Below are 15,764 nucleotides of genomic sequence, written 5' to 3'. Positions count from 1 at the left end.
ATCCAATCAGAGTCCTAAAGGACTTGGGCTGAATGTGACTTAGCTGGCATTTGCTGTCTGCTATGACATTTCTTTTTTTGCTTTAGAGTTAGTCACTAGATCATGTTACTGCATTGATTAGCAAAGTATGCTTATATATATATATATAATCTGTGTCACACACACACACGGAAGCGTAGATATAAAAAAGCTCATTGCTTATTCTTACGCTGCATAGCAATAAAGTGTGTCACTTTTTGCATCATTAATTTGCATTACCCAAAGTATTCTGCAATAAATAAAACTAATATCTATTTATTGCACAGTACTCTAGGCAATGCATAGTAATAAAACTATTTCTAAATATTCTGGATATTGCATAAAAATAAATTAGTTTTATGGCCCTGTTAACATGCATTCCACACAGTCCTCCTCTTCCACCAGTCTCTGCATATGATATCAGGGAAACATTTTTTTTCACACAGTTACACAACGTGGAGAGGCACAGCCTATCAGACATTCCCAGTGTCGTGTATCCATATCGCTCAACCATGCTTAGGAGCACAGACATTATTATGATCACGTATAATAAGGGAACATTAAAAGCATACCATATGAAGTTGCCTTATATCCAAATTTGTTCCTGCCTTAATTCTAGTCCAGGGTGGGGAACATTTGGCCTTCCAGATGCTGCTGAACAGCAACACCCATCAGCCCCAGCAAGCATGGCCAATGGTCTGGGCTGTTGGGTTATAAGTAAAGCACCAGCTGGAGGTTCCCCATACCTGCTCTAGGCAGTTAAGAAGAGCTGTTGTCCAGCAGCAGAGCATCTGCTTTGCCTGGCAAACGTCCCAGGTTCAATCCCTGGATCTTGGTATTTCCAGGGAGCGATCCCCGTCTGAAAACCTGGACAGCCTCTGCTAGTCAATATAGGCAATACTGAGTTAGATGGATGAGTGATCTGATTTTGCATAAGACATCATCCTATGTAAAGTGTGGCCTCAAAGACTCACATCTTGAGACAGTATCAACCCATGATGATGCTTCACTCGCTTTGTTTTTGTCTTTTACACAGAGTAGCAAACTCTCCATGGACACTGGCATAGACAGCCAAAGTGCTGCCCTCCAGATGTTACTGCCTTCCCATCCACCCAGTCACCGTGGCTAATTGTGAAGGAAGATGACATCTGTGCTCCAACATCTGGAGCACACCATTCAGACTACCACTGTTCTTTTTCAACCTTCCTGTCAACCAAGGAACTTAGGCTATGCCACACTGGTCCCCAAAGGAATACACCAAAGAGCTTATTTTTCAAGTGACCTGGCAACCGTATCCACATTCCTAGCTTACTTCTTTCTTGGCATAAAAAATGTTTTGCCGTAGAGAAAAATAAAAGCTGGAACTCATTAAATGGTTCTCTGTTAACCTGGAGTGAGGTCTTGAGCAGAGGGCTCTGTCTTGGGTCCTGTACTTTTCAACATCTTTGTAAATGATTAGAATGGAGGAGAAGTAATGCTTATCAAACTTGCATATGACACAACACTGGGCGGGGTAGCTAACACTATAAAAAGACAGCATCAAGGTTCAAAATCATCTTGACGGGTTGAAATGCTGGGCCAAAACACCACGACAAACTCCAATGAAAATAAAGATAAAGTCCCGCATTTAGGTACGAACGATCAGAGGCACAAATATGAGACTGAGGCAGTGGCGTAGCGTGGGTTGTCAGCACCCGGGGCAAGGCAAGTAATTTGCGCCCCCTAGCCCGTGAATTTACGCCCCCTAACCCGTGGATTTGCGCCCCCTAGCCCTACCCCCCAGATGTTGCGCCCGGTGCAGCCGGGCCCCCCTGCACCCCCCACGCTACGCCACTGGACTGAGGTGAGAGAGGGAGATAGAATACCTGGTTTGGCAGCATGACATGTGAAGAGCATCTAGCTGATTTAGTTGATCAAAAGCTAAATAGAATGAGGCTCTTAAAAAACAACAACACCTAATTCAATCTTAGCTGCATTAACAAAAGCACAGCGTCCAGATCATGAAAGGTAACTGTTCCATTCTATTCTGCCCTGGACAGACCACATCTGGAGTACTATGTCCAGTTCTGGGCACTCATGATAAATCTCTGAATATTATATATTATGAGATTTGAGCATGGCACAGTTAGGAGAAAAACAAAGTTTATATATTAAACTAAATATCCCACATACCAATGTGAATTTAAACAGAAAGGGGGGAGTTTTTCCCCAGCTTTAATTATGAGAAAGTACTTTGACTGTGCATAGTCTGGAATGTATGGTCTGTTTCACAACTAACCAAAAACATGACCTCTTGATTGAGTTCCAAATGCAATGCCAAAATACCATCACCTTAAGCCATTTCTGTAATTTCTAGTATTAAATATATAGAGAGAGAATTGAAGCAAAGGCATTTGCAGAGGCAAGGGGATTGCCAGTTTAGTTGTGTCATACATGCCTCTTTCAAATCACATCATAAACCATCTCAGAAACTTGCAATATCTTATATTACAAAACTACTTAATATACTTGTCACTAAACCCTCACAACCATCTTCTTCCTTCATCTTGCCCCACCTCACCAGATGCCTTTACTACTGTCCCATTTTCAGTTAAGCATGCCTAAGCTGCAGTGCCTTTTGTTTATCTTGTGGTGATGGAGTAATAAACATTCCACTGGTATACTACCTGCCACTACAATGAGATGTTTGCCACCAGCAACATGCATATTTCTCAACAGATATACTACACCACCTCTGAATTCTAGCACTCCTACCATAACCAGTATTTACAGTCACTTTTCATCTCTCTCTAGCTCCAGGGGAGTAGGAAGTAAATTCTGGGGTGATTTATTGGAGGAGGAGGAAAGTAAAAGAAGACCCTAGTAATGTCGGATTTTGGACTAAAGTCTGACAAGAAAAATCATTTTAGAAGTGCAAGAGTCATGTTACTCACAGTGTAGAGTTCATTGGTCACCTTCAGGAGTTCTTCATGCATCTGAAGTCCAATTTCCTTACTCTGGAACACAAAACAAAAACGTTAAGTTGTAAAAAGGTAAGTTTGTTGCAAAGGAAAGAACTAAATGAACACGCAGGGTGGACTTTTAAAATGTTATCAGAGCTTATTTGACACTGCATCCAAGTTAATGTCACATTTCACCCTATAAAGTGTTTGAACTGCATTCTATAGTGTTGTAGGTGAACTTGCCCACTGTAAAAAGTCTGTACGAGAGGCACTTCTATGTTCTTAGCACACTGTCAGAAAAAAAAAATGTTAAATATAACTACAATTAGTAGAATCAGATATGGGCATCTTAGCAGTCAGAACAATAAAGCACTACATGGCTGGGGAAGAAAAATGGAAGATAGATCTTTTGACAAGGAATAGAGGGGGGAAATGGTCATTTAAGTTGTTATAGTTTTCCAAATTTATTTTTTAATTTGTCTACAAAAGAATATTGTTAATCCACTGCAGATGTAGTTCCATATTTATTATAACCACATTTTTCGTGCTTTCCTCACTTTACAAAAGAGCGGGAGAATTTTTGCAACAGAGTTAGTTTCTGGTAATTCAATAAAAAAAAAACCCTTTTCTGAATGTGTTCCCAATTTCCTGAACAGCTATCCAGATGGTTTTCAAAGTCCTTGTTCTGCTCTGCAGTGGTGTTGCTTTTTTAAGCGGTATGTGCATTTCAGTCATGAATGTGATTTTGGGGAAATAAAATTGCCTTGGGTTAGAGAAACGCCTTCAGCACTTTATAAATGTAGTTCAAATCCTTTTTCTTCAGAAATTGAATTGGTATAATCCCAAAAGGGATGCAAATCACCATCTAGGCTCTGCTTCTCTCATTCAGAAATGTTGAGTCCAAATTACATGTGTTCTTTATTCTGAAACAGGCAGTAAATAAATGAACCATTAATGTAGTTCTCACAAACAGCAGATGAGGTAGCAAGGTAACTCCACAGACTGGTCCCCTCCAGCTATTGTTGGACCATGAGTGTCAGTGAGCATGGCCAATGGTCAAGGATGATGGGACTTGTAGGCCAAAAACATCTGAAAGTCATCAGGTTGGAGAAAGCTGTTCCAAGAGTTCTAAAGTCCAAGGTTCAATTGCTAATGAAGCTAGCAAAGGATGTCAGATACAGTAGCAGGATTGTGTGAGTCCCCTGCCTGAGATCTTAAAGAGCCACTTCCAGGACAGAGGAGATGGTTATAGGCTAGAAAGAAGCCAGCTTCAGATGTTCATATATGAAAAACCCTATGTACAGCTGCAAGTGCTGAATATATGAAAAGTTGGCACTGCTCCCAAGATACACTCTCTTCTTTGGCTTAGAAGTTTAAAACAGGAGATACCAGTGTTCTAAATCAGCAAGAGGAGCCTTCTCAATTGCATGCAGTGATGAGAAAAATGTATTCTATACATTTCCACTGATTTATCTCACAATTTGCAGAAGCAAAACATGGCACTGAAAAAGCTTGGGGCCAAATCTTGTCTTAAGTTAAAGCGCCACTTAATTTGCTTAATGGAGGATATATCCTATGCAAATCCTCTTAGGGTTTCTGTATACTCTATGTAGGCTCACCTACAAACTTGATGTAACCCCAAAATAAACCTGAATTTAAAATATGCTAAAGTGGGGATAATCAACAACAACAACAAAAATACAAGAATGGCAATTGCTGAAATGGCAATTTTTGGTTCACACCATAAAGCTTTTTTTTTTTTTAAGTCCCCAGGGATAGAAAGGGGTGGCTCATACACTTCAGCAGAAAAGTTAAAGAATGTAATGTAGCTGGAATTTTGTTTTTTGTTTTTTTATAATATTTTTTATTAAGTTTGTAAAATACAGAAAAAAGAATAAAGAGCATGTTATAGGAATAAAATAAAAAAAATTACAAATTTTCTTGTTTTTTTTTCCAAATCTACTGGACTTCCCTACATCCTCCCAACCCTGCATTCTCTGTGAACATAACATCAGCAATTTGTTAACTTATTTCATTACTTATTGTATCCTTCGTTTTATCATGTTACCCAATTTCAAATGTGTTATAACCCAAATCATGTACATTTTCATTTAAACACAATAAAGTTATTTCCTTATTCTATCTCAGACTTCTTGTGCCTTAATTTCCATTTCTTTAGTTTAACATTACTGAAGCTAGAGTTTCCTAAAAGGTGCATTTTTTAACATTCATACAGCTTATAGTGTTTTTCCAGATAGTCCTTAAATTTTTTCCAGTCCTCCTCAACCGTCTCTTCTCCCAGGTCTCGGATTCTGCCAGTCATTTCGGCCAGTTCCATGTAGTCCATCAACTGCGTGTGCCATTCCTCCAGTGTGGGTAAATCTTGTGTCTTCCAATGCTTTGCAATCAGGATCCTTGCTGCTGTAGTAGCGTACATAAAAAAAGTTCTGTCCTTCTTAAGCACTCTCTGGTCCACCATGCCCAGGAGGAAGGCCTCTGGTTTCTTAGGTAAGGTAAATCTAAGTACCTTTTTTAGTTCATTATGAATCATTTCCCAAAAGGCCTTCACTTTCGGGCAGGTCCACCAGAGGTGAAAGAATGCCCCTTCCGCCTCTTTACATTTCCAACGTTTATTATCAGACAGGTGATATATCTTAGCAAGCTTGACTGGGGTCATGTACCACCGGTATATCATTTTCATAATGTTTTCCTTCAAGGCACTACATGCCGTAAATTTCATTCCGGTGTTCCATAACCTTTCCCAGTCTTCAAACATAATGTTATGCCCCAAATCCTGCGCCCACTTTATCATGGCGGATTTGACTGTCTCATCCTGAGTATTCCATTTAAGCAGCAGGTTATACATTCTCGAAAGTAGTTTACTTTTTGGTTCTAACAGTTCTGTCTCTAGTTTCGATTTTTCCACCTGGAATCCAACCTTCTTGTCTACTTTAAAGACCTCTTGAATTTGTGCATAATGCAACCAATCTCGCACCTTGTTTTTTAATTTTTCCAAGCTCTGCAACCTCCAATTGTCTCCAATCTTTTCAATAATTTCCCCATATTTAGGCCAATTGGCCTCCATGTTAGGTCTCTTACGTGCCTTGGCCTCCACCGGTGAGAGCCACCTCGGAGTCTTACTCTCCAATAAGTCTTTATATTTTGTCCAGACCATTAAAATTGCTCTCCTAACAATGTGGTTTTTAAACAGTTTGTGCACTTTAACCTTGTCATACCACAAATATGCATGCCACCCAAAAGCATTGTCAAACCCTTCCAGATCTAGGACATCAGTGTTTTCCAGTAAGATCCAATCTTTCAACCAGCAGAAGGCTGCGGATTCATAATATAACCTCAAGTCTGGCAGGGCAAATCCCCCTCTTTCTTTCGCATCAGTTAATATCTTAAACTTTATTCGGGGCTTTTTGCCCTGCCAAACAAACTTAGAAATATCCTTCTGCCACTTTCCAAAACATTCCACCTTGTCCACGATCTGTAGGGTCTGAAACAAAAATAATGTAGCTGGAATTTTGGGCAAGTGTGTCCACTCCACACACATCCTTAAAAACAAACAGGGAGTGCAAATGAAAGGGGGGAGCAGTTGAAAGAAGACTGATATGCTCAGTGGGCACAGAATGCTGGCTGACTGACTGTTGCGGTGGGGGGACGAGACAGGGAGGAATCATGTGCCTGAAATTCTGACCATAAAAACAGCGCACACTGCAGTATTTTGTCGCAAGGCCCTACATGTTCTTTATAATTTGAACAAACTTTTAAAATAGATTTCTTCTAAAACGGTGGCACACAACAAGCAGCTGGTATAATTTCATATCCCAGAATTTTATCACATGGTTGGTCTGAGCCAAAAGATCCCACATCTGACAGGAAGTCCTATAATTGAAGGCATCTGGGTAAGCCATCTCCTGCCACTAGCAAAGACTACATTACTAAAATAAGGTGTTGGATATGGAGCATACACAGGCAGAAAAAAAGTTGGCACAAGACAAACAGATGCGCGCGTGCACACAGACACACACACACACACACACACACACACACACAGAGAATTTCTTTAACAGCAAATTCAAGTTTACCCCTTCTTACAACAGAGGATTCAAATATGAAGAAATCACAAAACTTTTTCAGAAGTGATGAACTTTCAACATATGTCGAACGTTCCATCTGTGCAAGTATTTCCGCTCACCACAGAAGAATCCCCACTTCCCTCCCACTATGTGAGGTTTTAGGGGTTTGCCTGACCCACCCAATCCAATTGGGGGTGGGGTGGGGTGGGGAGGAAACCCTGTTGCACAAGTGTAAAGAAGCCTTTGCAGAGCATCCACGGACATAATTCATTTGGTGACTCCGGTACTGCTAAGTGCTTTCCATTTCCACAAAACATCAGTTGCATAAAACATGCTAATGTGTCCAATACATGAAAGGAAACACATTGCTAGGACAAGGAGAGAGGGCACCGTTCTCCTTCAAATATCAAATCAGACTGAGCTATTCTGTGCTTCACCTCTGACACTTGTTGCTAAGGTAGCATATCCTTCTGCCATTTTGAATATTTCCCCAGAGCCCTGGCTCAAAATCTCTCCATTTTGCCTGGCCTCATTGAAGCATCATTTGCCCAACATTCTTCAGAGACCCTATTAGCCATAACCCTTGTTAGCGTGCATCCACTATTTGCTAATACTTTTGCATAAAGGTAAAGGTAAAGGTAAAGGTACCCCTGCCCGTACGGGCCAGTCTTGACAGACTCTGGGGTTGTGCGCCCATCTCACTTAAGAGGCCGGGGGCCAGCGCTGTCTGGAGACACTTCCGGGTCACGTGGCCAGCATGACATCGCTGCTCTGGCGAGCCAGAGCCTCACACGGAAACGCCGTTTACCTTCCCGCTGGTAAGCGGTCCCTATTTATCTACTTGCACCCGGAGGTGCTTTCGAACTGCTAGGTTGGCAGGCGCTGGGACCGAGCAGCGGGAGCGCACCCCGCCGCAGGGATTCGAACCGCCGACCTTTCAATCGGCAAGTCCTAGGCGCTGAGGCTTTAACCCACAGCGCCACCTGCGTCCCAATACCTTTGCATAGGGATGTATTATTCATTTTTGCTTATTTAAATGATTTATATACCACCCTTGAAGAAGTTCCCCATACAAGCAATTTTCTTTCAGCCCTCGAAAATAGCAACAACATTATTTCTTTTGGTCTGTTGATATGCAAAAATGGGTATCAGGTAAAAACAACTGGATGCAAAGGGGTGGAAATAGTAGAAAGGATTTTTTTATTTCAGCTTTTATGTCCCAACTGCCTTAAATCACACATTACCTCCGAGTGATATTTTGTTTTTAAAAGAAAATGTTTAGCAGGAAAGGTGACAGTTCTAGCAATATGCCTGGAATGTTTTCATTGCAAGGATTTGTGATTTTTGCTGGCCCACAGCCTCAGTGTTTAGCTTTCAGTGTACTCAGCTATAAACCTTTCCAAGGAAAATTTACTACTTTGCTCCAGAGGACTTATGGGTTTTATGCAGCAAGAAACCACAGCCACTAGAGGACAAGTGCCCTTTGTCATTATAACTTTGAACAGCCACTGGAACAAGCAAAGCAGTATTACTACTAAGTATTATAAAGGTCTTGAAAGACAAGTTTAATATCAACCTAAGCCACCCCATCAATGGAAAAGTCACTGGTATGAGATTATAAAAGCTCAGTGAAACTAATGAGAGGCCTTGGGGCTTGGATCTGGAGAATGGATCATGTCTCTCAGGCAAAGGTTGTTATAACAAGTGGCCTAGCCTGAGACAGATGTGACAGTTTGGTCCACATCAGCAACGCAATCCTAAGAGTGGGGGCGGATTCCAAAGTTAGATCATAAATCTAAGCTCAGGCAGCAGAATGTTCTTCCATGCTCCACTATGCAACTCTAGTCTAAACCATTATAAATTATTATCATTGTTAAAGAATCATAATGTTGGAAGAGACCACAGGAGTCATCTAGTCCAACGCCCTGCAAAGCAGGAATCTTTTGCCCAGGATGGGGCTTGAACCCACAGCCTTGAGGTTAAAATACCAGGTTCTACCGACTATCATTATCATCACCATCCACCTTGAACCAGCAGGTCCCAGTGGGAGTTACAACCATTTAAAACTCAATATTAGAATCAGTTAAAACAAATTCTAGTCGCGGGAATAGGGTGGGTCCTGAAAACACACACTTCAGGTGTCAAAGGCCAGCGTAAAGAGATGCATCTTCAGCGTATGTCAGAAATTGTATAAGGAAGGGGCCCGATGCACCTCTGTTGGGGAGGGAATTCCACAACCTAGGAGCTGCCACAGAGTGACCTCTCCAAAACCACCCTGCTGAAGTTCTGAGGGCAGTGAAACTACCAAGAACTCTCTCTGCCAGTGTTAACACCTGAAAGGAGATGGTCTTTCTTGTGCCTTATGCATAAAGAGAACCCTTCTAGGTCAGGCAAATTGCTCAGGCAATACAGCATCCTGCTCTCACATTAGTTAGGCAGAAGTCTATGGGAAGCTTTAAAGCAGGATTTGAGTGGAACTGGCAGTGAGGGTAGAACATAGCCTTACCCTACATAAATTTGACTAATTCTCTTTTAACGTTGGCGGCCCTCACTACATCTTGTGGGAATCACACACAGTCATAACACAGTACTTCACACATGTTGTTAATGTGAAGTACTTTATGATGACTGTCTTGTATCTTCCAACATCCAGCTTCACCGCTGAGAAAAGCTTAATTGTAACATGTACTGGCTCCCAGTACGTTTCCAAGCACAATTCAACGTGTTGGTGCTGACCTTTAAAGCCCTAAACGGCCTCGGTCCAGTATACCTGAAGGAGCATCTCCACCCCCATCATTCAGCCAGGAGGACACTGAGGTCCAGTTCCGAGGGTCTTCTGACAGTTTCCTCACTGCAACAAGCGAAGATACAGGGAACCAGGCAGAGGACCTTCTCAGCGGTAGCGGCCTCACTTTGGAACGCCCTCCCATCAGATGTCAAGGAGATAAAGAACTACATAATTTTTAGAAGACATCTGAAGGCAGCCCTGTATTGGGAAGTTTTTAATGTTTGACATATTCTGCTGGAAACCGCCCAGAGTGGCTGCGTATAAATAATAACATTATTATTATTAAATTATTATTACTATGCTCAATGTGTTTTGGCATATCACCCTTGCCAGGGGCATTTGGAAAAAAAATTGTGAATTTTTAAAAATACTAATGACTTCAAATTGTGTATGTCTACAAAATATACTGAATAATATTTTTAAATATTTAATAAACTTTGTTATCAATAGAACTAAAGGTGGCAGAATAAAATAAAATAATAAAACTTTCTATGTTGAGCATCATTTTGAAGCTTTGTTTCCTTTTGCCGGGGGAGCGTATCAATATTTTTCGTTCTGCCCCTCCCTTTTTCTTCTTTCAATGTTATGTTAAAGCAAGGCAAGAATCTATCACATAATATACTTGAAGAAAACATGCATCATGGGGGAAATTATAATATTGCACCTAGCTAGAAGAAACACTAGTGTAAAAACACTGGCGTGAGCTTGAAGCATTACCATCAGCTGTAATTTTAAACCACTACTATCAGAACAATATGCCACACCAGTAGACATACAGATTACAAGCTTTCATTCTTATAGGAGAATTGTTGTTGCTACTTATTAAATCTGTATTCCACCCTTCATCCATAGATCTCAGAGCGGTTCACAGCATAACAATACAAGGTAAAAAAACAAAATACATAATAAAAACAAGAATAAAAACAAACCAATAAACGCCCCCCCCCTCCCTGGAGGGCAGGGAGTAGGCAAAGTTGTTACATTGGCTTAAAAACAGAACCTCATTACCACCATAACATGCCATCTAAAGCCCAGCAATAAGAACAGAAACTCAAATGGTGTTGTGTTTTTAAAGCTGATTTTGTATGAGCCAACTGTGACTGTTAGCAGTAATCAAGATGCTAAGATTGTGTTCATGGAAGACAATCTTACTCGGGTAAGAGTGATCGTCAAAGAAGAAGAAAGAAGGCGGCAAGATGCTACAGATACCCAGGGATTCCCTTTCACTTGCTCAGCAGAAATCATTTGCACTGTTTTATTTTACAGAAACCAAAGCACTTGCATTAATATTAGGGGACATGAGTTTCCAACAATCAAAGTGATTTCTCGTTAAGATCATGTCACCACAGGATATTTCCTATGCAGCCTACCACAGAGACCTGTCTGGACAATTAGACACTCTCACATAATCCACCGTCTTGAGATTTTAGCCCTTTACCCTTGCAAAGTGAAATCTATCTCCTATGATTGTGGATGATTAATTATTTATGCAAATGTCACAACACGATGATGCAATGTCTTCTGACACCATAAAACCCAGAGAGGCAGCAATGTAACGATGGGCCTTCCTCCAAACCACAGTACATCTCAGAATGGCTATGAGATTACAGCAATGAAGGCATCCCTGGAAGGAAAGATATTTCTAGCAAGGAATGGATACAATGGGAAATAAACCCATTTCAAAAACCCATTGTACATGGAATAGATGTATAACCACACACAACCAGCCAAGCAATTGTAGTACCTATATATGTGCATTATCTCCCTTTAGAGGTCAGCAATAAGCACAAATACAGTGGTACCTTGGGTTACATATGCTTCATGTTACAGACGCTTCAGGTTACAAACTCTGCTAATCCAGAAATATTACCTCGGGTTAAGAACTTTGCTTCAGGATGAGAACAGAAATCGTGCTCCGGCGGCGCAGTGGCAGCAGGAGGCCCCATTAGCTAAAGTGGTGCTTCAGGTTAAGAACAGTTTCAGGTTAAGAACAGACCTCCGGAACAAATTAAGTACTTAACCCGAGGTACCACTGTAAAATGATTTACAAAAAAACCTGTCTGTTTAGAAATTACTTAATTCCTGGGAGTAACTGCATTACCACTAGTTGTAAGGAGGTTACCATGAAATAAACAACATTTTCCCCACTAGTCTGTAAAGAAGCTGAAGTAGAGCTGGGTTTTTTAAGCATCGCTTTTGCAATATAATTTCACCATAGTACTAATAGAGAACATCCCTATTTTGGGAAACGCAGTGATGATCAAAAAAATACTTTTATATTATCTGCTGAAGAACCAGAAAACTGGCAAAGAAAAGTGTTTTGTGGAATCTGTCTCCAACACTCCCATTACAATCATGGGCCCAATTTTGTAATGCATCAATGTAACAAACAGAGGACAAGATAATGATCAGACAGTGGAGATCTAAGATTACTGATGTAAAAGCCTTGGGGTCATTTTAGCCATTTAGTCTTCAGTCTCCATCTAATCACAAGCAAGCAGTAAATGTACCAACATTATGAATCATAAAATCTCCAACAGTGATTAGGCAGGGCAGCTCCTAGGTATCTGAAGGTAATGGTTGCTCTTTACTCCTTATTTGTTTAGTAGTTTTGTTGTCCCTAATTTTCTCCTTCGCTCCTCTATAAAACTCCATCGACTTTCCTTCGTGCTTTGGTTGGATAGTGGCCTTTAGTACTAAACAAAGGATAACATTTTCTTTTCCTGTTTCCTTCTTTTACACTGATTTCCTCTCCCCCACCTACCTCTTCTCACCACATCTTATCATTACAATAACAGTGCATTTAAAACTAACCAAATATCAGAGCAAAATACCCCCAGATACCTTGGTAGTTAGAGACACATACCAGCAGCACCATGGTCCTTACACCTTCACCTCAAACATGCCCAATAAATCCAACTGCCCTCACCCCTAGGCATGGATAGTTGGAAGTAGCAGGCTATTTTGCTAAATCAATCATTGGGATCTACGTCTACAATTGGAATAAAGGTGCACCTGGAATTTCTATTCCTTGCAACTGCCTTTGCCAAAACCCTACCCACAGAATAGCAAATGGAAGGGCAGTTGTGCAACAATGATGCCTACAATAAACAGGTTCCTTTATGGTGTTTATGGTGGTGGTGTGCATTTCTTCAGCTTGGTTTAAGAAATTCTCTTCTTTAACAGCAGAAAACACTGCGGCATGAAGAAAAGGCTTAAACTTAAGGAAGAGACCTTGGATCAGCTGCCCCTTCTTTTATATAGATCTCTCTAAGTGATATCATGAGGGACGCGGGTGGCGCTGTGGGTTAAACCACAGAGCCTAGGACTTGCCGATCAGAAGGTCGGCGGTTCGAATCACTGCAACGACATGACCCAGAAGCTGTACGCCGGCTCCCTCGGCCAATAAAGTGAGATGAGCGTCGCAACCCCAGAGTCGGTCACGACTGGACCTAATGGTCAGGGGTCCCTTTACCTTTAAGTGATAACATCAGCTGGCATAGAATCAATACTTGGTAAGGATATTTCCAAGGGCTACTTCAACAGTTCTTAACTTGTGGTCCATAGACCCCTATGGGGTCTACAGATGGGCTTCAGGTGGGGTCTGTGAACTGAGCTCAAAAAGGAAACTAATTTCTAATGCAATAAAATAAACTGTATGCAAGAAGTTTCCATGTATGTGTTAATGTGCATTTTTCTGAGGAGGATGTCCATAACTTTCATCAGATTCTGAAGGGGATCCATGACTCAACGAAGGTTAAGAACCACTGTGCTACTTCAAACATTAGAGAATTTCCTACAAAAAAAACACTTCCTATTTAGGGTGGTGGGGAGGGAAAAAACTTGGGTCTATAACTTATTAGAGCTGTATTAAATTTTTACTGTGCTCTGTGTACATGTTCTTGGAAGCTGTGACAAGCATACCTGCACCATAGCTACATATAGCAAAATAACTGCGCACAATCATCCTATTCCATGATTACGCATGGTTTTAAAAAGAGCAAACATACAACAGAGTCTAATCATGTAGGTCGGATTCATATGAAATTTACAAAAAGTTAGCGCATTTATAGCAAACTTCTAAAAGGGGAGCAGGGAACTCTGAACATTTAGTTGGAGTTTTGGAAATGTAACCTTAAAGGAATAAGAACGTAACAGGATCCTCTGAGACAGTTCTGCTTCTAGGGTTAAAAAATGTATTTACAATTCCACACTTGGGTAAGGCAGCTTGATCTCTTCATATCAGAAGGTGATAATGGCTCCAGGCCCTAAAAATCTTTACCTGCTGATTTCTGCAGATCAAGCTGCAGTTACAGGCACAAGAGAAGGCTGGGCTGTTTTGTGGTTAGGAAAATGAATGGGTGAGGACTTTTTCTTGAAATCACTGAAGGGAGCACAACACAGCTGAACATGGTTTATCTTAGCGCATCAATATGTTAAACCAATAAATGAAATGTGGCAAGGATGAAGAGTGTTAAGAATGACTTTGAAAGACGAGTAATGTGCTTTTATTGATAATCTCTAGCTCCATGCAAACAAGTTAATTCACTGAAGCACTTTAAAATGGGGGCGGGGGTAGTTAACGATAGTCATTTTGTCTCCTTAAAGGTAAAGGTAAAGGGACCAATGACCATTAGGTCCAGTCGTGGCCGACTCTGGGGTTGTGGCACTCATCTCACTTTATTGGCCAAGGGACCCGGCATACAGCTTCCGGGTCATGTGGCCAGCATGACTAAGCCACTTCTGGTGAACCAGAGCAGCACACGGACACGCCGTTTACCTTCCCACCAGAGCGGTACCTATTTATCTCCTTTGACGTGCTTTCGAACTGCTAGGTTGGCAGGAGCAGGTACCGAGCAACGGGAGCTCACCCCGTCGTGGGGATTCGAACCGCCGACCTTCTGATCAGCAGGCCTTAGGCTCTCTGGTTTAACCCACAGTGCCACCCGCGTCCCAGTTTGTCTCCTTATTTCTGAATAATTCTGCCACTTCAAAAATCTCATATAGAACTTAATGGAGTTTACAGTTCCAGAGACAAAAACAGGTAATGGGTGGTCTTAAGGGAGATAAAGGAGGAAAAGCTCAAAGGATAAACACTACTAGCAGATTGCTAAAGGCTAATAAAGCAAGGATAAATTATGGGTGTTTTTATATATCCCTCATATTTGCATAATGAAAATACCCATTTGCAATGGAAAAATTCGCCACACATTACCATTCCTGTATGTATGTCCCCACAAGATGTCAAAACCAATTAATAATGGCTCAAAGGGGGAAATTAAAAGTGACATCTCTGAAACAAAATGTTGCTCCAATTTACTATCAGAGCAATCTACAACAGCTGTAGAATAATTAGGGGCTGTTCTTAACCCTTCTAGTGCTATCTAGCCTGCACAATTATTTTTAAAACGAGCTTGAGCATGGCCTCCACAGTATGAAAGTTGGAAGGACTGCAAAAACAAAACAAAACACTGAAAAATAAGTTCCAGGAAAGAATCTTGCATTGACGCAGCAGATGGGTCTCATTCACTTAGCCATTTGGTAGAGCCGCCAGATTATCTAACTCCTCAACGTCCGCATGATAAAACCATTCTGCATTTGTGTTTTCTTTTGTTTGCTGATGTGAGCTAGCAATGACTGGATATAGTGGGTATGTCCTGCAGGATTTTTAAAAAGTGGAGTGGGAAATACTCATGTGACAACATTGCAAGGAAATGTCTTGAAAAATATTAAAAGACTAGCTAGTTCCAGGACAAATTAGCATGTGAAAAGGACTTTAGTGTGTGTGTTTTTAAATCACATTGTCACACATGTTATTAATCTGATTTATGAGCTGATCACTTTAAAAAGTATGCAAATCATGCTTGATTATGAATGCCTAGCCCAGATGGTGTTCTTTATTCTGGTCAGTAATATTATGGCTTTACACAT

The 15,764-nt window shown here is 41.0% G+C and overlaps 1 protein-coding gene across 3 annotated transcripts in view; it reads right to left on the bottom strand.

Moving 5' to 3' along the window:
• The window catches only part of SRGAP3 (SLIT-ROBO Rho GTPase activating protein 3), a 186,780-nt gene that overhangs the window by 77,914 nt on the left and 93,102 nt on the right, over positions 1 to 15,764 (bottom strand). For all 3 annotated transcript variants that reach the window (XR_014560471.1, XM_083723327.1, XM_083723328.1), the window contains exon 4: positions 2,952 to 3,014. Coding sequence is in view for 2 of the 3 variants with exons in the window: in XM_083723327.1 (XP_083579453.1) it covers positions 2,952 to 3,014 (63 nt within the window). In the remaining variant the exon portion in view is untranslated. The remainder of the gene's footprint in view (positions 1 to 2,951; positions 3,015 to 15,764) is intronic.

This window comes from Podarcis gaigeae (genome assembly GCF_964106915.1).
Source record: "Podarcis gaigeae genome assembly, chromosome: 2".
In the NCBI taxonomy this organism is placed as follows: domain Eukaryota; kingdom Metazoa; phylum Chordata; class Lepidosauria; order Squamata; family Lacertidae; genus Podarcis; species Podarcis gaigeae.
This window is presented reverse-complemented; position numbering and strand designations above follow the sequence as displayed.